Below are 27686 nucleotides of genomic sequence, written 5' to 3'. Positions count from 1 at the left end.
GAAAATAATTAATATTAATAATTTTGACAATAATAAAAATTAAAACGATAACCAAGGAAAACTTATAACAAAAACGCCTTAAATTACGAAAAACAATGCATATATATAAATTCCCGATGGGGATCGAACTCGGTGTCACATGCTTCGATGTTCGGTACTATACACGCTACGCCGTACGGGAAATTAGTCAAATTGTCAAATATTCCATTAGACTGTGGTAACGCAGTGGGTTTATTTATCTGAGATTTATTATTATGATAGTCGCTTGTGATGAGTCATTCATTTGCACACTGCACTAACGTGTTTTGTTCAACCGCACTTAAAACTTTTATATTATCGAATGTTTTTAAACTTTAGCACTTCTTTTTTATTTAAAATTTTTACGTCACTTTTTAGATACACTCTTTAACTTTCAAAATCTATCAGTTTAAGTGAGAAATACTTTTTAAAAACTACTATTAAGAAATTTATTAAAGGAGAACACAGTATTTGCGTCTTGATAGCTCCGCGGGTGGCGGGGGAATCATATCGAAACTCTGCTCGATTCAAATCAGTACTTCATAAATTTCTTCTTGTGCGTCGAAAATTATCTAGTTGTTGATCTCTGAGGTTTTACTGGACGATTTCGTATTGCCATCTGATCCGTTTTACGGACTGCCTCGCTTTGCTCTTGTGATTCATAGCACGACGTCGATCCATACTAACGCGGTTCTTTTCACCTGCAATTTATTGTTCTTCTTCAGTCCTTTCATTCGCAATATTTCGAATTCTAGTTGCATTACGTCTTTGTCGGGAATAATTTGAGTCTTGGTCGTGACATTGTTAATGATAATATCGGCACAATAAGCTATCGAAACTCGAAACAAACTCCAACCGGTCAACTTGAATAACATGACTTAAACTGTCAGTTGTATCTTATTACTCATGTAGCGTGAAACTAACAAAAAACTTCATTGAATTCTTTCTAGTCTCGAGATGTCATGAAAATGTCAATCCATACAAAATGTATCAGAAAATATTTTTTATAGTAATATTATTTCGTGGTTTTTGTCGATATTTTATTACTTGTTATCCTATTCCGGACTAAGAGAAATCCAAAAAATCAAACAACAGAATAATTGGTCTACCCGTTCTTGAGTAAATAAATAAATAAAATGAATGGTGTAACTTACACCACTCTGTTTTATTTATATATATAGATAATATCATTGTACGTGACACGTTGTTTCCTCCTTTGTTGTCCGCGATGGAATCCTAAACTAATGAACGGATTTTAATGGGGATTACTTCCTCAAGTGCAGTTTAGTCCAACTTGAGAGATAGGACAGTTTTTATTCCGATTTGGGACCCATAGTTATTTTTATTTCTAACTAGCTGACCCGACAGACGTTGTTCTCTGTATATAATAAATAAAATAATGTTTTTATATGAATTTGCCAATAATATATCATAACATCAAAAATTACTTCGTAAAATATGCACCCTGCAGCCGTAATGAAATTGTTTCACAGCAGAACTGTCAAACCGTGCGTCAATAAATTCTATCATAGAAATGATGTATGGACACATCAAAGGAAAAACAAATTTGTTGTTTTTATTTAATTTAGCAGCATTTTCCTATTTATTCACCTTTTAAACCTTCCCTGGACTTCCACAAAAAATTCAAGACCTAAATTGGCCAAATCAGTCCAGGCGTTCTCGAGTTTTAGCGAGACTAACGAACAGCAATTCATTTTAATATGTATAGATATTTGTTTTGTATAGACATATTTTCTATGAGAGAATTTTATTGACACACGGTTTGACAGTTCTGCTGTGAAACAATTTCATTATAACAACAAGGAGCAAACGTTACGAAATAATTCTTGATGTTTTGAAATATTATCGACAAATTCCTATAAAACAGTATTTTCTTTATTATCTGCAGAACAACGTCTGTCGGGTCATCTAGTATATATATATTGTAAATTATATTATTTAATTCACAATTTATTGAAGTTTGTGTGCCTAAATAAATAAATAAATTCAGCAACCTACCTGGCGACCTGCATTTCCCGTGTTTTTTTAAAGATAATAACGGACGAGAAGAGCAGGACGTTCAGCTGATGGTAATTGATACGCCATGCCCATTACAATGCAGTGCCGCTCAGGATTCTCAAAAAACCCAATATTTCTGAGCGGCACTACAATTGCGCTCATCACCTTGAGGCATAAGATGTTAAGCCTCATTTGCCCAGTAATTTCACTAGCTACGGCGCCCTTCAGACCGAAACACAGTAATGCTTACACATTACTGCTTCACGGCAGAAATAGGCGCCGTTGTAGTACCCATAATCTAGCCGGCTTCCTGTGCAAAGGAGCCTCCCACTGGAAAACTGGCCGTGTACGGCATCTCCTTCATAGCAATGCATGTAGTCCAACATATAATGGATATGCAGAAGAAACAGCGTAGGAGTTAGTACACATGACAATTTTGGGGAACTCCAGCGTTCACGTGCTACAGCTTCGAGCAATAACCTTCTACTACGATGGTGGTACACTTGCATAAACTCTGGGGTACACTGAATGACGGATTTTTTTGGATCTTTGCGCTAGGTATACAAGGTGAAACTAAATGGGTATACTATGCTTTGAACCAGACATTCCTTAGGTCATCTCTAATGACTATGTGAAGTTAGAAATGAATTAGCATTATATTTTAATACAATATTTAAAGTGCTAAGTTTTCGCAAAAACTATGATTACCTCAACCCTAATCAGCTGTTTTTTTGAACTCTCTTTGACCTAAAACAGATGAAAAACGTAGATGTGACATAATATCAGATAATAGTAAAATGCCTATTATTCATTGCAGCTGTGAAGCAATTTGTGTTCTCATTTTGCCATGAAGACAAAGTTATTTTGTATGTGCATTTGCTTTAGCTGACATTGAAAATACTTCTAAATTTGTATTTACTGTAGTTATATATAACCCAATAAAGATAGGTAATTCTAATCTAATTATGATACTATGTTATGTTAGTATTTACTCTGCTTTCCGCGAGTGTTACACATTTAAATAAAACACGTTTAAAAGATAAAAACTAGTGTAATTGTAACTGTGTGTTTACATTTTGTGTTTATTTAAATATGTTAGGTTGAAAAGATCGGCCTGTCTGCCTTAACACTCTTTGAATTGTGCTTTGAAACACGATATTTACTGCTCTGTGTGTGTGTAGATGTCTATTCTAAAGGCACCCTACACACTGCACCATTTTTAATTCAATATTTGTTTATTATGTTCGAAATTAAAAGAGTTCACATTTTTGATAAGTTATTACGTAAGCACTTCAATGTAGAATTATTTGAAGTTTTCTTCAAGTTACATTGAAAATAATTCCAAATTTGTAATTGTAGATTATGGGTACCACAACGTCATCTTTTTCTGCCGTGAAGCAAAAATGTGTAAGCATTATTATGGTTTGGTCTGAATGGCACTGTAGCTGTTGTTATTACTGGGCAAATGAGACTTGACATTTAAATTCAAAAATGTTTTATCCAATAAAGATAATTCTAATAGGCTCCTATTAAGAAATTGTTCTTCACGGATTTTTTTTGTCAAATATGGATACCTTTGATCATCCTCGTATTAATAATAGGTACTCCATTCACGGACCGGGTTTTCTACCCGTATGGAATGGGGCAGTTATTGAGTTTTTCGTAGTAAATTTCTCACTAGCAGTAGCAGCCCATAGTTCAGAAATGTAGATGCTCACCCCCTATTACGTGGGAATAAAACATTGTTAAACGTGGGGGGAAAAAATACACCTCTAACCCTTCAGGAATACAGATGTGAAACTGTGTAATGTTATGTAAATTCTTATTTTGTTTATTTGTTTCGCAATAACAGGAAGTAAAAAATGAATAAATAAATACATAGACACAAGCCACATTTCATGTAGTGTGCATACTCCTTAATCATAGATTATTGTTTATGTTTAAGTTCATAGGTAGGTGACCTCATTCTGTTTATAAACAAAGGCCCCGGCTTAAACTGGCAGTCTCTTTAAAAGTTAAGGTTGTCTAAGAAAAGAAATTGAAAAATAATATTTTTATTTCGTATGGAAGTTATTCCCATATTGAATATGTTAAAAAGAAACTCTCTTCTCTGCTGGGTTCACTTCGTGGCATAGTTCGTTCGATACCCCGCAAAGTTAGAATACTTATCTATAATTCATTAGTTAAGTTTAGTAATTGAAATATGGGGCAGTGCTCAAAAAACCAAGTTAGCTGAATTGCAAACAATACAAAATAGACTCATAAAAATGTTATTTCATTTCGCTTATTTAACACCTACTTCTAAAATATACAAACAAACTAACCTCATGAACATAAAACAACTTTACACATACCATACATGTATACTGATACAAAAAATTCTACATAATTCCATCCATACATCAATCTTACTCACCCAAACTAAACATGCGTCTAAACGCAGCACGAGACGAGCCAGCTATTTGATACTTCCTAAGACAAGAACAAATTACGGCAAGCGTATGTTTATTTACGCGGGCGCACAACTTTTTAATAGTCTACCTTCATCTCTCAAAAAGATTAAGTCACTAAAAACATTTAAACGTGAGCTATCAGACTATATTGTTTGAAAGTTTTTATAAAACACATGTCTGAAATTGTTTGTTATGTGACAGTGCCCTGTAAAAGTGTGTAATCATCAATTTTGTGAAGAAGAATAAGTACTATAATGTGTAATATGTATGTACTGAACATCTAAAGAACGGCGGATAAATTATTACATCATATTTTTATGTTCTCATGTAAGTGACAATATTATGTTTTTAATGAGAAATAAATATCTTTAAACGTAAGTTTTTTTCTTATTTTTTATTTATTTATTAAAACTTAAACATCACCATACTATTGCATATGACCCAAATAACGTACCATTGAAGGGATGTTATACCCTTTCTGGTTCACGTTGTATAAGAAGATCGCCCGTCGACCGATCATGGCCTAAACCGTACTGTCAGTCGTTGACCAACTAGGTATACCAAGAGCTGGCGGTTAATTATGCTCTCCATGATTTTGGAGAGGAGGGCGGTAAAACCTTTATGCCTGTAGTTAGCCGGATCCGAACTGTCTCCCTTTTTTGTAGATTGGATAGACAAGGACTCAACTCAGGGGCACACGTTTTATTTATTAAGGACAATCAACGGGTTACAATTAATCATTATTAAAGTAAACAAAATGAGGTACTTACATATTATTGTTGTACTTACATTTTAGACCCACTTAGACATTGCCACAGCTTGCAAAAGAGATACTAGTTAGAAGCAGTAGAAAAAATAAAGAAGAGGACAAGATATTATAAGATCCAACGAGCTGTAATAGTCAACTAGCTGGTTCTAGTACAATGAACAAATAACACACGATTAGAGCTAACTTAAAAATAAAATCAAGAAAACCTAACAATAACATTTTCAAAAACCCAAATACGAAAAAAATTATTAATGTGAAATACTCAAAAGATACTAAACTATTTCGTCATTGTGATAGAAAGTGGTCCGTCAGCTTCTTTTTAAATTTAGAAATACTATCACTTACTATATCAATGTCGAGAACTTTATTTATACTATTATATAAACTTAACATCCTATTGATAGGTGCTGAGAGCCCTAGGTTTGTTTTTGAGACGCCAGATTTGAAAGGCATATATTTTACACGACTATACGGCCGTGGAAGATTGCACATGAGATCGGCCTTCTCTTTTGGCGTATGGGTCAGGATGTCATTCCTCACGTGCAACGGCGGCAGGGACGGCTAGAACGACCAAAACTTGCGTGTTCCAGTCGCGGGTAACTTGAAAACTGGTTGCCGACCTTGACGTCGTGTATATATTTGCCACGGGCGATTTGTCGCTTAAATAATCTGGAGGCACGGTTATATTTCCTCCTTAGAACTTTGCAGATCAGATTCTTTGTGTCCCGCCCCAGAACCCAAATTGATTTTGATTGATCTTTAGAACATTTTTTGTGTTATCTACTGTTGCAAAAGGATTACCTTTACAAGCCTTTTTCTATTTAAACTCCATTAGGCTTATAATGTGCAATAATTAGTATGAGATACAAACATAATTTTTGTTTCAAGATTGTGGGCAGCAGTGAAGTGAAGCGTCTGCACAAGCGGGTCGAACAGTCGGCATTGAAGTGTTCAGTACTGGACAGTGCAGGCATCCGCATGGTGAAGGTAAACTATAAGTATTATGCACTGTAATTATTTGAGGTGAGACAATCATACAATCAAAAGAGTGTCACAAAAGGTTGCACTGAAAGGTGACTGGAATTAGGTAACGAAGTTTCTGGTAGTAGTAGTAGCCTCGCATGTTGTTATGTGGAGCCAGAATATATCCAACAATCTCAATAATGCTTGGCGGTTCATCGAGTCGTGTCGAGTGTCTCTACCATTCGCGACCATCACTTGTGATGGTCGCGAAATAAGCGCATGCCATAACAAAAAAAATATTAATAGTTGTGTGCAGTCTCATCAGTTCATACTTAGTTTGGCCATAAATACTATTACAATTAAAAATAAACAAAATATTACATTTGAATTTGGAATCTGTCATTTTTATATGACTGTTTATTGAGTTTTCTCATTTTGGCGCTAATACGTTGTACAATATTTTGCGATTATATTTCATTTTTTTATTTTGATTCATTTCATTCATAAAATGTTTGTGTACCGAGCTATTAATAGATACAATGAGACCTCCTCTGTTTGTAACAGAAAAAGATCTGACCGTCCACTTAATGTTCGTACGAAAACGGTGGTCAAAGCAGTAAAGGAAAGAATTTGAAGAAATCCTGTCCGAAAGCGAAATATTTTATCTTGGGAGATGAAGATAGCACCTAAAATCATGTCGCGTAGTTTTAAAGATGACTTAGGACTTGCACTTGTGCCTATAAGAGACGTACTAGTAGTTTTTTAACTGATAATTTATAAATCGGAACAATTACTGAAGCGGTACGCAAAGGGAGGTCACAGAAAAATTTTGTTTACGGATGAGATTTTTTTTACAATGGAGCAACATTTTAGGTAACAAACAAAATGACGACATTTATGCATAAAGCTCTAAGGAAGCTTCCCAATTTGTCGAAGTCGTATTAGATATGAAGGAGTGACTGAGTCATACTTTTGTGAAAAAGAAGAAACGAAACAAAATATCGGCACAAGTGTATCAAGATATTATTCTTGAGAAGGAAGGTAGTGAAGTCCTTTAACAACACCATTTTCAGTAACCAAGAATGGTCCTTCCAGCAAGACTTGGCGCAGGATCATAAAACTCGGTCTGCGCAGTCTTGGTTGGAAACGAACGTTTCGGACTTCATCAGAGCGGAAGACTTGGTGTCGTCGAGTCCCGATCTTAATCCACTGGATTATATTATTAATCTTGTTTCCCAATTTTATTCCCCGTTCAGTGTTATAAAGACTTATTATACTGAATAGATTTTCCTACTTTCTTTGACGCCATGTATAATTTATTACATTGTTTGACCTGGTTTTTTTAAATTAAAAATTGACTAAAGACAGATAATGTCACAAATTGATTTATTAAATTAAATTGCATTTTGTCGACACGAGGCAGCCGTTGACTCGTTGGTCGGGAGGCTCGTGTGTTCGATGTGAGGTGGTGTCAGTAAGGCGGGTGGTTGGTCCAGGTGAGCAGCAAGGCGGCGCGTGCGGCGCCGGGCGGCGACTACGTGCCGCTGAAGGACGGCAGCGAGGCGCACTGGGAGGTGGTGGAGCGCATGCTGTTCATGTACGCCAAGCTGAACCCGGGCCAGGGCTACGTGCAGGGCATGAACGAGATCATCGGCCCCATCTACCACACCTTCGCCAGCGACCCGGACCCCGACTTCCGGCGTGAGTGATCCGGTCCTGCGAACTTCATACACTTCGTAGGCAGTCCGCTTACCTCATGCAAACTGCTATTTTCAGAGTACGCTGAGGCGGATTGCTTCTGGTGTTTCACCAACCTGATGGCGGAGATCCGGGACTTCTTCATCCTTTCACTAGACAACTGTGACAGCGGCATCAACTTCAAAATGAGGAAATTGAGCGACGCCGTAAGGCAGCAAGACTTCTGCGTGTGGGACCTAATGGAGAAACAGGAACTGAAGCCGCAGTACTACAGCTTCAGGTACCGAGCCCATTATTAAACATAATATAATAATGTAACAAGTATAATATGAAGTATCGTATGACGCCATAATTTATTATTGACACGAAGTTAAACACAACACCTGTGACGAGAATTAATGAAATAATAAATTACAATTTATATCAATTTTATATATCATCAAAGTAAGTTGTATAAATAATGAGGGGCGCGGGCGCTGGTCTGCTGCAGGTGGCTGACGCTGCTGCTCTCGCAGGAGTTCTCGCTGCCCGACGTGGAGCGAATCTGGGACTCGTTGTTCGCAGACCCTCACAGGTTCGACTTCCTCATCAACATCTGCTGCGCCATGATACTGTAAGTGACCGAGTACCTCACTGTATCTCATTGGAACTAATCTAGTAACATTATCAACCCTTACGTATTTTGAGTTTCACCGTTTCGGTAACTCTACTTTTGACTTTATGACTGTTGACGAAAATTCTACTCTTATGGCTATAAAAGAGCTCAAGTCGAACGCTATTGGTATTGATGACATTTCCCTAGACATGCTGCTCCTCACGCTATCACAGACTTTAACCATACTAACACACATTATTAACACTTCTTTCAAAACTAATACTTTTCCCGACCTTTGGCGACATGCCTTGATTCGTCCTCTGCCAAAAAATGACCTACCACGCAATTTTTCCGACCTAAGACCAATTAGTATACTTCCCTGTCCTTCAAAAATTATAGAAAAAATTGTGCATAAGCAATTGATGAGTTACTTAGAAGCTCAAAATATACTACCGGATCACCAATCCGGTTTCAGAAAACAGCGAAGCACAACTACGGCCCTCATTGACGTAGTAGATAATATTTTGGCAGCGCAAGAGGAGAAAAAAGTAACAATTTTAATACTTCTTGATTTTTCACGTGCTTTTGAAACTTTAAATATAAATCTCCTACTTTCCAAGCTAGCGTACTATGGTTTTAGTGAAAATAGTATTAAGTGGTTTGAAAGCTATCTCACTAATAGAACACAGACGGTCTCAGTGATAGATGAGCAGGGTAACACAAAATTTTCAGAACGTGACACTATAACGAGGGGAGTTCCTCAGGGCTCTATTTTAGGGCCTCTTATTTTTATTATATATATTGCAGACATAATTAAAAAAATTAAACACTGCAATTATCAAATCTACGCTGATGATATACAGCTATATTTTTCTTTTTCGCCACACGAAGCCCAACAGGCAATAGATATTATAAATGCTGATCTTCATGAAATATTCATGTGGTCTGAAAAAAACTCACTGATTTTAAACCCGAATAAAACAAAATTTATGATCTTCGGCAATTGTAACGGCTTAGAGTTAATTAATGAATTCAATGTAAGACTACTCATTAATGATAAGGATATCGAACGCGTACAAGAAGTTCGCAATCTTGGGTTGATAATGGATGAATCTTTAAGATTTGAGAAGCATATAAATAAAGTCATTTCCAACAGTTTTTATAGATTAAAAGTTTTGTACCAAATTAGACCATTTATAACCACAGAATTGCGCATACGTCTTTGTGAGGCTCTTGTTCTATCCAAGTTTAACTATACCGATACAGTGTATGGTCCGAGGCTGCTTGGCAGAACAAGAAAGTCAATACAAAGAGTACAAAATGCATGTGCTCGTTTTTGCTGGGACATACCGGCCCGACAACACATTTCTCCATACCTCAAAGAAGCAAATATTTTAAATATGGATGCTCGTAGACGACTTCATTTAGCCACGCTTCTTTTTGGTATTATTAAGACAAAAACGCCAAAATATTTATATAGTAAATTGGAATGGCTAGGTCAGCGCAGCCAGTTAAATTTTGAAACAAGGTTCGCATTCAATGTCCTGTCAGTCCGACTCCATCATTCCGCCTCTTTTAGAGGAAGTTTTAGGTACAGTGCCACCAATTGCTGGAATGATATACCACCACCGTTTCGCGATCTGAAGACTGAACTGAACTTTCCAGAAAAAAGTTAAAAATCTCATCCTTACGTCTATTTAAATTATTAAGTATCTGCTTACAAATTATGTGCATAAGTCCTACATTATAAGATTTATCTTATTAATAATACATAATGGGATCGAAGTTTTAGTTTGTTTCTGCAAATATTTCTAAAATTGCTGTTATTTTAATATTTATGTATGTATGTATATTTATGTAATATTCTGAACAAGTAGAAGCTAATTTCAAATTATCATCTTTAAAAATAATATGATGGAACCTTTAATAAAACTAAATTTATTTTTTAACATTAATAGTTACTCAATGGGTCACCTGGGGGCTGCTGAAAATCAGCGCTGTGTTGGTATTATTCCAATGCAGCATGACGCTGAGTCAGTTCCTTTTGATAACAATGACTGCTACACAGTACTTTTAAATTAAGATAATCACTATAATATTATGCATACATTTGTTTCATTTTTTTTTTATCATTTGTATATTTTTATGCTAAGTATAAGTTTTTAATTATTATTTTTTTACCTCTAAGTCTTTTTTAGTTGTATTATTCTGTGTGGTTTGTGTTTGTTATTAATAAAGTTTTCATTCATTCATTCATTCATTATTTATATAATATACTTCATTACAAGATGGGATCCTTGCAAGCCGCACTGTGGAGGAACGCCGTGTGCTCCAACAATATTTCATTTAAAATATATAACAAGTGGTTTATATCTTAATTATTATTACAAAATAAAAATCTAGACAGCCCATCCTGGAGATTGAAATCAAGAATTGTAAAATATGTGATAATTAAATACACTTTTCTTTTTCGGGATTCCTCCATCGTTTGATGGGTTGGTTTAAATGTTATCATTTACAATTCATTTATATTGCGATAAACGTATACAATTATTTTTGGTACTAATGATCTATTCTCGTTAAATAAAAAAATAACAGTTCACTTAATTATTTTAATTATTGTTATTAATATTACTTAGAAATAATTGAATTAAGCAAAATTAATAATATCAATATAATCACTATTGGTAGGGTTGCACGAATTATTTGTTTTGTTATATAGTGAAGTGACGTGTAGCGACGTCCTCAGGAACTATATTCGCGAAAAAATTTCTAATGTTCTAAAGTTATAATAAAATAAAATAATGTTTTAAATGATTATTTTTTAAACAAGACCATAAAACCAATTTGTGTCGACCGGCTGCGGTAACAGCTGACGTCACGGCGTCACTGGCGGGCCTGCTCACTCGTGTACGTCTTACTGTCACCTGTTACTAGTGTCAGTGTATGGAGGGTAGAGGCAAGGATAATCATCTCATATGGGAGAAAAGTTGAAAAAGTGTCCAGCTTATGTTGTAAATAATAGTTCAATAAGCTCCCACAGTGGCGCTGGTGTAAGCACAGGGTATGGTATGAAGTATAGTGAATTTAGCAATTGTAAACTAATTGAAGTATGCTGAGTAAAAAAAATTAATATTACTGTCGACTGAAATAGTTAATTATTGATAATTTCAACAACTTACGTTATACAAAATAATATAGTAAATATGACCTTAAAGAAATTAATATGAGAATATATATAATAGAAAACACCTATGAGAAATCGTGCACCGTGTGTAGAGTAATTAGTATTGTTTTATATTTGGCGCTTCTTTTAACATTTACCCTGATGCTACCGTAGCGCCATCCTAATTTATTCCATTTTGACAGAGGCTTTTTCATATACACAGATGAATCTCCTTACCTCTGCCCTCCATATGTCAGTGTCACCGCCTTACACCATCGTTACGTTGTTGACATTTTCAGATTAGTGAGAGAAAACATACTCAGCGGCGACTTCGCTTCCAACGTAAAGCTGCTGCAGAAGTACCCCCCCATGGAAGTGACGAGCATTCTGAACAAAGCCGCGAACATAGTTCATACGTAGTTATATTATTACTTAAGGCATGTCTGTAATGTATATTTTAAAGTATTAGTTAGGTTTAAATAATACTTAATTATTTATAGTATATTATAATTTAATATGGGCATTGCAATCTTTCGCCGACTGGAAGCGCTCTGGTGTTGCGAGAGAGATTGGCCAGCGGTGATCACTTACCATTTTATTGAGCTCCCCCCCCCCCCCCCAAATTCATTCCGTCGCGGTCGTATACTGCCTGTTGGTGGTATCTAGATAAATTTAATTGGTAAAAATATTTCAATAATTAATGAATATTGTACACAGTTTTACGATGATAGGTAGGGGAGGGCGGGGCTGGTATTAACAAATTTTGTATTATGATTTATATTTTCGTTGATAATAGACCTTTTCATTTTATTTTTTATTGAAAACATGCTTTGGTTATTCAGCTATGACCTTAATAACAAAAATATCAGGTATGTAAGTGCTTCCAGAAAGAGAGCCATGAAAACCAAAAAAGTCATTTGTTAATTATATACCCCGCATGTGGGGCGAATATTAACGGAGCTGGGGTAAGTATTAACGTCAGGGGCGATTATTAACAGAGAATAAAATTTTATCAAATACTTAAATAAAATGTCACTGACATTAATGAAAATGTTTTACTGCCTTTAATGTTAAACAAATTAGTACTTTTTATGATAGGAACTCAAAGAATATAACAAATTCTTTTAAATCTACACTTAATAACAATCATTGCTACATTTTGAATATTTTTAAGCCTTAAAAAAATTAAACACACAGTTTAAACTTAATTTTTTAAAGTTACTTAAACTTTTTAGGTTCAACAGTCTTTAAGTTTCTTAATGAAGTAAAAAAAATTGTATTATCTTATAAATCTGTTACATAAATTTTTTAAATAGTTTAAATATAATAATTAAATAATAAGGTAACTAGTTTAATCAGTCTTAAACTAATTTGTACTTAAACTTAGACAGGAAACAGGTACTTCATATCAGGCAATAATTAATCAGAATACGATTTCTCATCATCTGAGAAACAGTTGAGGCATATGTATTTTCTGGTATCACCTATAATACAGGTGATATGAGCCCATACTTTGCATAAAATACATTGTATCCAGTCATGTCCAGATGTGTCTTCATTATAAGACTCGGCACAAACTAAACAGAAGCAGGTATCTTCTTCACTAACATCCTGCAGAATATGCTTCTTAATCTTTTCTACTTCTACTTTCCGGGTTTCTTTACCTTTACTTTTCCCTTTTCCTTTGCCTTTACCCTTATTTTTAGTTTCAGTCAGACTAGTTACTATCTTTTTTGATGATTTTAATTTTGTTTCCTCCTCTAAGGCCAATTTTTCGGGAGTATCAGTGAGAATCGTTGATTTCCTTGAACGCTTTCGTTTGGATTCGACACGAGGAGGTGCTTTTGGAAGCGATCTTATTGTTTCTACGGTAAACTTTTCTGTAGGCTTTGTATTTGACGGTCCTGGTTCATTTGACGGTCGCTGCTTATTTGATGGTACGTGTGATAGTTGACCAATAACCTCTGAAATACTTATGTCAATATCAGGCATGTTATCTGTAATTTTATTTTGGATTGAAGAGTTTTAATTTAGTGATACTTCTTCTGGGTTGACAGATTTATCTCCAGGCTGAAGTGATCCCTGGTTGTCCATCGAAGCAGTATTTGGATCAGGACGATCAGTTATAAATGATGGAGCAAAGTCACAGTCTTGAAAGACATCTTCATTGCACGGCCAAATCCCAGCTTTTTTAAATGAGTTGATGATATTGTTTTGAGTGAATGCCAGTGGAAATGCTTCTTTTACAATTCCAGGGAGATCATAGATCGTCATGGTCTTCCCAGGATGATTAATCATCCAGTTCGTTTGCTGCCGGCTAATATATTTTTTAAACGGTCCATACACACTAACATCTAGAGGTTGAAGATTATGGGAACAATGTGGAGGGAAAGACAAAAGAATGATGTGTTTTTTTTTGCCTTGGCTATTACCTCCACATTCACATGAGAATGATGATTATCTAATAGAAATAAAACTGGCTCATGTTCTGATGTTTTAACATGTTTTAGAAAGTGGTCAATAAATATTGAAAATTCTTTTTCAGTCATCCATCCGGAACTATTTCCTACGCCTACAGACCCGAGCAGCCCATTTTGGACGAATAAATCACTATATCTGATCCGTGGAAAAACGAACATACATGGTATTAAATTACCAATAGCATTTGCCGTTGCTGCAATTGTGGCGAGAGTACCCAGTTCTGCAGATGTGACTGCCCCTACTTGCTTGGAACCTCGTTGAGCTACCACTTTCTTGGGTTTTTGCACCGTTTTGACTCCAGTCTCGTCTACGTTCCAGATTCTACTCGGTGAAAAATTGTATCGCTGAAGCACTTCTTGATATTTTTCGAAAAATGAATGAACATTAGTACGGTTGAAGGCTCTGCTTAAGCTGGTCGCCTCAAGACTCCGAATAGACAAGGATGCGTTGCGCTGCATAAAACCAGCAAACCAATCTTTGCCAGCCTTTCCGTCTCTTTTCCAAGATTCTGGAATATTATCTATCTTGTATCGAATGGCAAGCTCGTAAGCTTATTTTTTGACATCGTCTGGTACCAATCCAAATTAGACATTAGAACATTTTACTAAATAATCAGCTATCATTGTTTCTTGCTCAGAATTGAAAACTAGACGGTTTTTTTATAACCCAGTTCAACAGAAGTTCCCTCCTTTTTTTTCTTTAGGTATTTAAACAGTGTTGCATGACAAATATTGTATTTAGTAGCAACATCTCTATATTTCTTGTTTTTTACCAGAACTTCTTCAGCTGCCAGCTCAAATACTTCTTGAGACGTAGACCCCCTTGTACTTTTACTTTTGTAATTTCTCATTCTATAAAAAAAATACTTGTTGCAAAAAAAAACTCGTTTAATATCACATACCTACACATGGGGTAAGTATAAACATGTTAATACTGACCCCACTCAATTTGTTAATTTCAGCCCCAAGGTCACTTTTTATATTTCATCAATTACAGAAAATAAACTAGTCAAAATAATTGGAAAAACACGTATGATAGTTTTAAAATCAATAAAATACACTTCCATTTAGGATAAACTTTGATTAGTTTAGCGAAAAAATAACTCTTAAATCAATTTATTACGAAGTACAAAAAGTTTGTTTACCTGTCAATTTGAGGTTATTACGCATAACTATCACTAGCGACGGCCGATCGATAACTGACAAGTTAGGACACGTTCGGCTGTGTATATAGTTATTCCAAATCGAGTCTCAATTTTTTATCCCTTCACGTTTGGCGAGAATAAGCTTGTTAATTCTTACCTCAGTTAAAACCAGCCCCGCCCTCCCCTACTAATATTGTTTATTAAATTCTAGTTTTAAGAAAGGGCCGGCTTCGCTAGGATTCCATAGTATGTTGGGTGCGTGATGTTTGTAAGGTACCAATTATAAGGCGAAGACTATATTATGTCTTTTAATAATCTCGTGAAGTTAGTAATACTTCATTTAAAATAAGTTGTATGGGGTTTATTGTGTGGCGATGTTATTTTTATAACGAATTTATATTAAATAATTATTATGTAATTATTAAGAATCAGACGGAGCGCGGCGGACACAAGCGTGAAGCACCTCGCGTCATACTACATACATACATTATGAGTCGCATTGTTTACACGTCACTAATAAATATTAAGTAAAAGTTGTTTCCAAAAATAAAGTAATGAAAATGGAATATGGTATTCCATAGGGTACTATTGTTTTAATACAATTTTTTTTAACAGTGGAACACAAAACTTCCACATATATTAAGTTTTCCCGCATTTAGGGAAATGTAGCAGCTTTTCACCTGTTCCACTGTATGTCTGTCTGTCTGTTTGTAATTAATGAATGTTTCTTGTCAATATTAGAAATTATTAATTAATTTTGTTGAATAAAATTTAAATTTAGAATTGAGAATGTATGGAATATTTTATAATGAAGTTCCGTATGGGGCGTTACCGACACTTAGCCGGCAATAAACGTCCGTAAGGTTAAAAAAAGCGTAAGATTTTTTAAATATATTTAAAATAAATACTTTTTGAAACATATTTTTGGAAATTGTTTTTTTGAAATAATTTTATTGTTTTTTATAGAATTTATGAAGTGAAACATCTTTAGCGGCGTTGAGCACTTATCTTGGGATGAGTATAAAATGTTAAACTCGCGTCAGTACACGTGACCTGATCGAAAATTCGTAAGACAATCGTTGAAATTATGGATGATTGATTTATACTTCTTACTAATTAAAGTTCGGCTATTATAACTTAATGATCATATTCAAATATTTTTATTCAAGATAGGATATTAAATAACTTATTGAAAGTTAAAAACTACCACCTTTTCCAAAAGGTATGCCTCAGACCTGAGAAGAACGGACGCAACAATTTCAGTGGATTTTTTTTTATAATAATATGGTTTCGATGTAAAATCGTACAATCAAATTATTGCTCTTAATGATTCTTTAGGACCAAGGTTATAAATAGCGCAAATAGCCCTCTTCTACAGTACAAAGTTGGTATTAATATCGGCAGCGTTGTCCCATAGCAATATACCATAGGACATAATACTATGGAAATAACTAAAGTAGGTATACTAGTCGCGCCGTATCTATGTCAGTTAATTGTCTAATCTTTTTACCGCGTATGCTGCAGAACTAATGAGGCTACGCTCCTTTGCACAGGATGTCGGCTAGATTATGTACCACAATGGACACTATTTCTGCCGTGAAGCAGTAATGTGTAAACATTACTGTGTTTCGGTCTGAAGGGCGCCGTAGCTAGTGAAATTACTGGGCAATTAATGAGACTTGATAACTTATGTCTCGAGGTGACGAGCGCAATGGTAGTGCTGCTCAGAATTATTGGGTTTTTGACGGACCCTAAACGGCACTGCATTGCTATGGGCAGGGCGTATCAATTACCATCAGCTGAACGTCCTGCTCTAAAAGTTTTAAAAGTTTCATGGTGTTATTATCGATATTGAAGAACTTTCATACAAACTTCCAATTCCATATTTCAATTGCCTTTTATTAGCGATAAATCTATCTCTGTAATAAATTTCATCAAAATCGGTTCACTGGTTTAGGTGTGAAAGCGTAACAAAGAAACTTACATTCACATTTATAATATTAGTAGGTTGTATAAAAGACAGATTGCTAAATCGCTATTTTATAGATGCCACCTATTTGGCAACCCGATCCCCTGCTTCTATTGAGCTGGTTAATAGGTTGATATGCACTGCCTCTTTTGAGCAGAGTAAGAATTTTATAACCACTGTTTCTATTGAGCAGTGTACTTTAAGTAAAGAATTGGAATATTTTCCTCTCCTCTAGCAGTGTAAAATACAATGTAATATTACAAGTACTAGAATAATTAATAATTGTAAAACTGCAAACCTGATGCACCAAACATGTACGGAAAAAAGTAGTTATTCTAAATAAATTTTTATAAAAGCTTTTCTTTAACGTTACCCCTCCACAAGGCCTCATAAGGAACTTCGTTCGTTGCGTTGTAGTACAAGACATGCGACAGAATTGCCGTGTAAAGTTCTCTCTCTCTCCCTACTCTCGCTCCATAGCTATCTGCTTTATGCTACGTTCTCACTCTATCTTAATCGCTCTCTCCCTCTTCTTCAAAACAAAAACGTCCCACATTTTCGTGTCACCTTATTGCGTTTCATCCGTAAAAAATTTACCCTTGAAACTTTACGGAGAAGTTTCACTTCAAAAACCATATCTTATCACAAAATTTCATCTTAATCGTTATATTCGCTTCCGTGATGGTACCAAGTTCAAACTTAATAGCAATATGTGAATTTTATATCTTGAAAAAGAAGAAATTTTGATTCTGATAATGAGTTTTATACAAGTGCCATAGCGGTTTGTTTGTATATAAAGCAAAAATCACAAAAATAAAATATTGTAATTCACAAACAATGTAATTCCCTAAATTTCGAAATAAACTCAATTACAAATTCCCGATTACTCATCATTATGCAGCAAAGAATATAATACTCTCTGACGATGCAGTGTGCAACCGTGCGTATTATCCAACATCTCGAAGTGGTATGAGACAAATGGCGCGCGGGTTTTCGCATTCACGTCTCACGAGCGGGACAAACGGCTCGGCGCGCTGTACCGCCTGGTTTTCACACTCACGAGCATGCTACATTGATCGGACGAGCCACGCCTATTGGCGTGGCGCGATGGAGTTTCGGTCGTTTGAAATTCCATTTTTTCTTTACACTCCATTTGGATTGCTGGCATTTTGACATTCACGAGCGGATTTTTGAGAGTTCACGAGCCGTTTGGAGCGATGGCGTGCCCGTGAATGGGGGGCTTTACACGACTTCACCTAGTTTTTCTCTCCATGCGATTATATTTTGTTAATCTGTGTGATGATAATAATAAAAGTTATAAAACTAGTTCAAGGGAAGTACAAAATTATTAGGTATAATTACAATTTGAATTTAATTTTTTTATCCGTTTAATATGACAAGTGTAGGTATTTAGCAATTTGCTGTAAAAACGCCCGAATACAGAGCACTCAATGACTGCTGTACACAACAAACACCACTTCAAATCATTCGTGTGCCATTTAGCTTATAGAACAATACTAGCTTACCTGACAGACGTTGTTCTATGCACAATAAAAAATAACTCTTGCGGATGGAATTTTGGAAAATTCGTTCTTAGCTGACCTCTATTCGGTGAAAAGAATATTCCTGCCAAATTTCAAGTCTTTAGCTCTAATGGTTCCAGAGATATCGTGATGAGTGACTATATACGTGGAAATCTCTTATATATATAACAATATTAAGCCACACGGCTTTCTCTTAAATAATTTCTATCGTTGTTAAGTACAAACAATGACTGATTTAATGTCATCAATTAAGTTTGTATATATTAATATAATTCTAAATAATTAATATTGTAACCTAGATATATAAACGACGCGGCTCTGGAAAGCCCCACCTCCGCTGCACCAGTATGTTTTGCGGTGAACGGTGCTTAGGTAGTGCGGTATCGAGTTGGAGCGCAGCGGAGACCAGTCCTTAATCTAAGTACTTTGTATTTTTTATATGTCGGTTGGTTCTGATCTTGTATCTTCTTATATTGTGAGAAATAAATAGTTTAATTTTGTTTGTATTTTAATTTTAATTATCAATATTAATACTTATTTATTTTTGTGTTCGGCACCAGCAGGCAGAAATTAACAAACAAGCGTTGGTATCACCTGGTGGTAAGTGATCACCGTCGCCGCAAGAGAGTGCTCTTGAATAATCAGCGAGGAGAGTAGGTCTTTTAGAAAAATATACGTATTTTTATAATGTACATGATGAAAATAATACCTCATGGGGGTTACTAGTTGAATAGTGGTTAGAGATTTGCCCAGAAAATCAAAACGTCATAGCAGAAAATATTCAATCGATTTATATTCTGCTTCTTAAATGATACGTATGTCAACATTAAAGTACAGTTTGTTCACAGATATTTAAAGTAAAACTTTTATTACACCGTCTCAAACTTTTTCGTCTGTGTGTTGCATGTCGCGTGACGGTCGGGCGGCGCCTATAGTTCGCAGCAGCTGACCGTGTAGTGTATAGACTAGTACACATTTGCGCCAGTGCTCCACGTTATTTTGTTTGTTTTTGTCAGACTTTAACGTAAATATTATTACAAAAATTTTTGGTAAATGTCTATAATGTGGTAAAAAGTTTCACTTTTACCGTGGTTTCATAAAACCACACAATCCTTTTTGTCATCTCTTACAACTAATTTAATCGTGATCTTAGATAAATCTTTTAATGCATTGGTATTTTATTTCGGAATGCACATAACTACATATAATTCGATCTACATTGTGTGAGAAATAAAAAAGTACGTAGTGTCGTAGTATTTTAATACCTATTTTAAATTACCAATTAAGTCGAAGCGTAATATATTATTTTACAAAATCTAGAGCAATATTAATTGCAAAAATAACACAAGTCAGAAACGATGTGACTGCCATATTCATGCTCTGGTTCATATTGTAATGGTGCTCGGCGTTGATCATTGTGGCTGACAGCACGACACAGACCAGGTTCGACACGATCCCCACGATCAGGAACGTGTGTTCTGTGAACCTATTGGTCGTGAAGCTGAGCCCCACATCTAGCAGCAAGCCAAACGTGATGATGACATAGGCACCGAACACTCCGAGCGTTATGAAATTACTGCTACATGACAGTTCACCATTTTCTGAATTGAAGAAATAAGCTAGCACTAGCAGTATCAGAGCAATGCCACGCAATGCCATATATATTACAGACGTCATTTACATAACTATATCTACTAATATTAAAACAAAAATAGAAAATAGCTGTATTCGTGATCAATAGATCAGATAAGTAGTAAAAAGTGAAATACATAAATAATAGATGACAAGACATTGCATTACCCACAGTTGTCAAAGAATTTATTGATTATAAATACTATCTTTCTGAGTTCTGTGTTGATGCAAGTGAATATGTGTGTATGCGTCATAACACATGAGTATAATTTGTGGTTCAAAATAATAATACCAAATCCTACTAGGCCAATTAAAAAAAAAATTAATAATAATAATAAATTCTTTATTTCGACCAACAAAGGATCATAATGTGTCAGTAACAAAGTAACTTAAAACCTAGTGTTAGTAAAAGATATCTTAAAATCTAAACCTTCCTAACTTAGGACAGGACCGACTTGTCAGCACATGTATCGTCATTTTTTGTCAGTCAAAGAAACTGGGCGTCATTAATAGAGCACGGCAATACTTCAAGCCGGCCCACATATTAGCGCTCTACAAACCGCAGGTCCGGCCACACATGGAGTATTGCTGTCATCTCTGGTCTGGTGCACCCCAGTATCAGCTCGATCCATTTGACCGCGTGCAACGCAGAGCAGCTCGAATTAGAGACGTCGCTTCATTGTGTGTCTTCTACCGCATTTATCACGGGGAGTGTTCCGAAGAGCTGTTTTACCTAATTCCTGCCGCCGAATTCCACCTTCGCACGACACGCCAATAGTTAGGATATCATCCTCATCATCTGGATGTGTGGCGGTCCTCTACAGTGCGGTTTTCAAGGAGCTTTCTTCCACGTACTACAAAGCTGTGGAATGAGCTTCCTTATGCGGTGTTTCCGGTACAATACGACATGGGTACCTTCAAAAAAAGCGCGTATACCTTCCTTAAAGGCCGGCAACGCTCCTGTGATTCCTCTGGTGTTGCAAGAGATTGTGGGCGGCGGTGATCACTTAACAACAGGTGACCCTACGGAACAGGGACGTACATACATAGACATAGTCGAGTAAAAACAATCTACGCGTGCCTTAGCAAACATCCTCAACGCGCTGCAGCATCTTGGCAGCCCCAGTAACATTCTGAACGCATTATTATACTGAACATGCAAGGTATTGTACTGTTTCTGCGCATAGTCAGCCCACAAACTGGTCGTGTAAAAAGAGGTGCAGTAAGCTTTAAATAGTGTAATTTTTACTGGCACGGTACAGCGAGCGAATCTGTGGATGATCATATTCGCCCTAACAGACAACGCCCTGTGATCCCTCTCGATATCTGCATCATCCTTCAAGTCAAAGGTAACCACATGCCCTAGGTATTTAAATTGATCCACTCTCATCAGTGGTGTCCCATACAATTTGATTGTTGGAATAAGGGATGGGATTGGTTTCCCCTCCGCCTGAAAGACCATGCACTCGCTATTTTTTACGTTATAGATCAGACCATGACTGCGGGCATAGTTTTCACATATCCCCATCAGTTTCCTCAAGCCACAGACAGACGCACTCAACAGCACCATGTCATCTGCGTAACTGATATTATTTAAGCAGATTCCGTCAATATGACAACCGACACGTGTGCTGCTGAGCTCGTCTATCACGCCATTGATGTAAGGTTGAAGAGGTTAGGTGAGGTTAGACCGCCCTGCCTCACCCCACACCCCAACCTATACGGTCTAGAAAAGCCTTCCGACCGTCGCACGAAATTGATCTGGTTCCGATACCAAAACGAGAAGGTTTTCATGAGCTCGTCAGGCATACCCGTGTCCCTTAGTTTTTGCCACATGATATCATAATTAACCAGATCAAAGTCCTTAGACAAATCGAGAAAGCAAGGATGAACCAGCGTTTGTCCCTCTGAATAATACCTGACAGTTTGCTTCAAACACAAAATGGCAGATTCCGTAGACAGGCTGGGTCTAAAACCAAACTGATTATCGTGGAAGTTGAGGTATCTGTCAAGCTGCGCACAAAGCAAACCGTCAAGTACTTTCGCAATAATAGTAGCAAGAGAAATCGGCCTGTACTGTGATTACATTAGTAACATCACTAGCAGCAAATCGGATACCGCCTCCCTGACCACACATTTCCCCATCTCCCCTCGACTTAATGGTCGAGTAAAATAAATAACATCTTCAACATATAGTTCTTATGACAAATGACATACATAAAATATTGGGTAGGAATAAAAAACATAGGGTCAGCCCTTGTAAAATATTGTTCATTATTTATTCCATTTCAGTAAGCCATTTCTGAATGTCAACTTTAAATTCATGCATAGTCGGTCGCTTATTTATTTGTGTTACGATGAATTTTCATCGATTATCCGATTGTGGATAGCCCTTTCCATTTTAACGGGCCCGATGGCATTCCCCCGATAGTGCTCCGGAACTTGCGCCTATCCTTACCCGTCTTTTCTGGCTCTCCTACTTACCCCGCCTGATGAGGCGTAGTCCTGAAATTATGGAAGGCGGCTTTAGTGCAACCGATCTCTAAGAAAGGTTACAGCGTGCTATCATTACGTCCATTATCTCGAAAGTAATGGAGTCGATTATTAACCGCCAGCATCCCAAGGATACCTAGATGACCACCAGGTGATCAGCGACTACCAGTAGGTACGGTTTCCGTCAGGGTCGCTCAGCTGGTGATCTTGTATACCTCACCCATAAATGGGCGCAAGCGGTTGAGTCGAAAGTAGAGGCCTTCGTTCGGTTGTGGCATAAAGCGCTAATAGCGAAACTGCCATCCTATGGGCTTCCTGAGAGGTAAGGTTTTATCAACGGTGCATGCTCCGACTTAAAACCCATAACGTTGGTGTCCCGCAAGGCTGCGTGCCCTGTGTCTCTACACTGCTGATTTGCTGCATATCAATGATATGCTGCAAATCAGCAGTATTCATTGCTATGCAGACGACGACACAGGTTATGCTTCATACACCGGCCGTGCCAATATGTCCCGGGATAGCGTCGACTAGAACCGAAACAAACTTGAAGGCTCGGAATGAGGCCGACAAATCAAATTCAATTTAACTACAAAAAAGATACAAGTTTGTGCGTTTACCGCTAAAAATTCTCCCTTTGTCGCATCCCCTCGATTCGAGATCACTCCGCTAACTACCACAGCCTGTATCGGCATACTTGGTGTCGATATATCAAGCGATGTTCAGTTTCGTGGTCACGCTGAAGCTTGATGTACTCAGTAGAGCGAGACTTACTTCAGACGTTACTGAGAGAAGTACTTCACTATAAGCCACCGCCTGCAACTACATAAGGCACAAATTCAGCTTCACATGGAGTACCTACTGTTCTCACGGGCAGGCTCTCCACAGTACCAGTTTCTTCCATTTGAGCGCATACGACGAAGAGCGGCTCGAATCATCGACGGTCAAGTCATCTCCGATCGGCTTGATTCTTTTGCATTGCGTAGAGATGTGGGTTCTCTCTGCATCTTCTACCGCATGTATCACGGGGAGTGCTCAGAGGAGCTGTTCGGGTTGATACCAGCTCCCGAATCCCACCAATTACGTCAAAATCCTAAGTACCACCCGCATCACGTTGACGTCTAGCAATCCACAACCGCGCGCAAGATATTTATTGCCTCGCACAGCATTTCTGTGGAATCAATTACAGGCTGCTGCTTTCCCAAACCGATACGCCTTTTTTACGGGCAGCCATATTTGATACGTTGTATTCTATACCATGCATTATAAATCTTCTTTTAAATTGCTTTATGATTTTTGTCTGTCCATAAAATAACTGTTTCTAAATCATTGACTTTATTTTGGCATAATGTTAACTTCTAATTTTAATGAACGTTCAAAACATAATTTTTGATTTCTTTTAATTTTGATGATTTTTGAGATATCTAAGGAGAAGCTCAAACAATTCTTGGACGATGTACATTTGTGATATTTATTTTATTTATATGATTTTTAATAGTTATTACCTAAGATGTGACTCTAAGAACAGCACCTTGACATTTAATTACTGCGAGCACCCCGATTGCTCTTTACCAAACCAACACACAATGTGCCTGGCTAAAGACAAGCAGAGTCCAAGATTATTTGCTTCAGGGATGACTATGTGGATGAGGTACCAGATGTTGCTGCTGCACAATCGAAACAGAGATAATATCGCGATGGGGCTGGAGGCTGGGCAACCGCCGGCCACTAACATGCGCAAGATGTACTGGGACTACGAGCTGGAGGAGATGGCGGAAATATGGGCGCGTCAGTGTCAGAAGCGACACGACGAGTGCAGAAATACAATAAGGTACAATGTGTTGCAGAATATGGATGTCAGACCTTTAGCACCCAGGGTCACGGAGGCGCAGTTATTAGCTGATGCAGTCGGTGCGTGGTTCTCTGGATCAAGAATGTTGAATCCCGAGCACGTGTGGTCCTTTAGACTTTCAAACTGCAGTGCTCCAGGAGGCTGTAATGCGCATTGGTACTCGGCAGCCGCGTGGGCCTCCACTTGGAGAGTAGGATGCTCGCAGGCTCTTTGTAAAGCAAGTAAGAGAGCATGCGCCAACTACAGGAAAAGACGAACACTTGCAGATACGACTAACTCGACCCGTACTTCAAACAAACTCAACTTAGTAAGCAGAACTAAATACTCTTCTTCTGAGTACAACTCATTTGATGATTTAGACACAACTAAGTTGAATCAACAAGTGAATGGCTCTCCACTGCACAGAGGAACTTACAGACAGAATCAAAAGGAGGACAAAGACCAAGAACCACATATCTTGGCTTTTACATTTTGTAACTATGGCCCGGCTGGAAATATTGAAGGGTTTCCAATATACGATACCGGTACCACTTGTACTAATTGTCCGCAAGGGACACATTGTGGTGACAGAACTCATCGAGGCTTGTGTACAGTGGCAGGTGATCCCGCGACCAAGAAGAAAACTTAAAGACATATTGTGTCAGTAGATTAACATTGAAATAATTTACACTCTAATTTAATGTGCATTTCAGTTTTGAGTTTTTTATTTTGGGCTCCTAATTAGGGTAGGTTAAGTACTATTTAGCCCAACTCTAAAATTAATTAAAACATTTTAGAACATAAAAGTTAGATAACATAAAATTTTGAAATTTTTCTCAAGGCATTGTTAAAAACAGCAGATGATGTATATAAAATTTAATTTTTAATGTTAGTTTTCCTGTTTTAATGTTAGAAATAAATAAACATTATATGTAACTTTACGTTGGTTTTTCTTTATGGTACAAATTGTTTTATTTCAATTTCAAAGTAATATTTTTAAAACATTTATTGAAAAAAAGGAAATTAGTCGGCGGAGTCTTCAACTCACTTCTCACACATCCGCGCAGTTTTCAGCCCGATTTCAATTATTTTTCAAATTGGTCCTATGATAATGTGAATATATTTTTGAAAAAACGTGATATATTACGTGTTAATCTCGCTAAATATGTTAGATATAAAAGTAATTCTTTTGATCTACACGAATAGCTCTTGATTTATTTTATGGAAAAGGAGGACAACGAGCTCACGGGTCACCTGAAGTTAAGTGGTCAACGCCGCCCACATTTAAGAGATACAGCACCAGAGGTACTAAAGGAGCGTTACCAGCCTTTAAAGAAGGTGTACGCGCTTTTTTTGAAGGTATATAAGTTCGTATCGTCCGGAAACACCGCACAAGGATGTTCATTTCAAAGCTTTATAGTATTATTTGATTTCATTAAATACAACTCATGTGATAATTGTTATTTGAATTGATTTAAAATACTACGATTACATTTAATTAAAACTATCACTACTTGGTAGCTGGCACCACTACTACACTACCACGAATACTGGCAGTATTTCCGCGTTGAACAGCCAGGCTGATCCGTTGACCGAAATAGCTGAAAGCGCTTGGGTTGCCAGTATCCCTCTATTAAGGAGCGTAGATAGTACATTGTACCTGGGCCCCATGGGCCAAGTGTCTCGGCACCAAACTACAACAAGATGTAAAACTCACTTGCTATCTTTGGCAGTTGAAGCAGCAGCCTCAGCACCAACTGACGTAACTTGGACATGAGAAGGAGCCAGAGTGTCGACGCAAGTCCCACACCAGCACCCTTCCCCGTGCCCAAATCACCAGCGTCATTCCATCAGGATTCTTGTCATCGCGGCGGGTTAACCATTTAGCTCTAAAACAGCTGGTATATTAAGAACGCCAAATGACCTGCGGATGACCTCATTAATGCTGACATGAGTATTGATCAACCTGCCGATTTGAGACAGGATAGCCTATGACGCCCAAGAGCATCTACCTGAGTTGATGATTATTAAAATGAAAAGTACATTTCTAGAGAAAAGTAACACCATTGCGACACAACGCTTGTTATTTATTGTTATTATCAAACGCTTCAGCCTAGCCAGATAACAGTTACCCTGTAGCATATGAAATAAACTTAACACAAAAAAATAAGCCATCGGAAAAAGGTTACAAATTCTAGTCCTAGTAGGTAACAGTATTATCTACATATCAATCCTCCTTGTTATTAAAACTTTAATAAACACGATTGACGCAAAATAAATATAATGTCACAAATAAATTACAATAATTTTTTTTATTATTAAATTGTACAATTAATGTTATTTAGTTATAAATTACGTTCTTTTTACTATGTTGTCTGCAGCTAAAGTTCGCATCCATGGCATGCAAGATGAAAGTTGGGTTATAAAGGATAAAATAAACCAGTACAGAGGCCTTATAAGGCTATACGGTAACTATATTATGATTTAATTATTGTAGATGTAATCAAGATTCGAAATCTGTGAAAATGTGTTTAAAAGTGAGTGATTTACAAACACAAATATAGGTAGATACATCATATGCAACTAAAACCCAAAAAATAGCTATTTAGTTGCTTAGTTTCATTGCGTGGGTAAATCAAATCAAATGTCTCGAACGAACTTTCATCGAACATTTACATGTTACTACTTGCGTCAAGTCTCAATTCTCCTTAGCACCTTTATCAAATTCAAGTTGTATATATAATTATCACCATTTTCCGAGAAACCAATCTCAAAAAACTTAAGGAACCAGTTAAAATTAATACGACGATCTTCACCCACTGCTTCTATTCATAATAACATAACATTGATGTACACAACCAGACTCACAATCGCCTATTAAAAGGTCGTCAAAACGCTGATTTTACATATACAT

At 36.7% G+C, this 27686-nt stretch overlaps 3 protein-coding genes across 4 annotated transcripts in view; all 3 read left to right on the top strand.

The window, feature by feature from the left end:
• LOC126978752 (TBC1 domain family member 13) overlaps positions 1–19319 on the top strand; it is a 46978-nt gene extending 27659 nt beyond the window's left edge. For both annotated transcript variants that reach the window (XM_050827801.1, XM_050827802.1), the window contains 5 exons: positions 6148–6246; positions 7719–7923; positions 7999–8200; positions 8411–8533; positions 11981–19319. In XM_050827801.1, coding sequence (XP_050683758.1) covers positions 6148–6246; positions 7719–7923; positions 7999–8200; positions 8411–8533; positions 11981–12101 — 750 coding nt within the window. In that variant the 3' untranslated portion in view covers positions 12102–19319. The remainder of the gene's footprint in view (positions 1–6147; positions 6247–7718; positions 7924–7998; positions 8201–8410; positions 8534–11980) is intronic.
• Positions 19320–24297: 4978 nt separating this feature from the next.
• LOC126978754 (venom allergen 5-like) lies at positions 24298–25629 on the top strand. The gene has a single exon (XM_050827804.1). The coding sequence runs from the start codon at positions 24396–24398 to the stop codon at positions 25419–25421; it is 1026 nt and encodes a 341-aa protein (XP_050683761.1). The 5' UTR covers positions 24298–24395; the 3' UTR covers positions 25422–25629.
• Positions 25630–27047: 1418 nt separating this feature from the next.
• The window catches only part of LOC126978748 (uncharacterized), a 48560-nt gene continuing 47921 nt past the window's right edge, over positions 27048–27686 (top strand). Inside the window, exon 1 of the mRNA XM_050827796.1 lies at positions 27048–27240. Coding sequence (XP_050683753.1) covers positions 27141–27240 — 100 coding nt within the window. The 5' untranslated portion in view covers positions 27048–27140. The remainder of the gene's footprint in view (positions 27241–27686) is intronic.

The sequence above is a fragment of the Leptidea sinapis genome, chromosome Z (assembly GCF_905404315.1).
Source record: "Leptidea sinapis chromosome Z, ilLepSina1.1, whole genome shotgun sequence".
NCBI classification, from domain to species: domain Eukaryota; kingdom Metazoa; phylum Arthropoda; class Insecta; order Lepidoptera; family Pieridae; genus Leptidea; species Leptidea sinapis.
The sequence above is the reverse complement of the archived record's forward strand: the minus strand, read 5'-3'. Positions and strand labels throughout refer to the sequence as shown.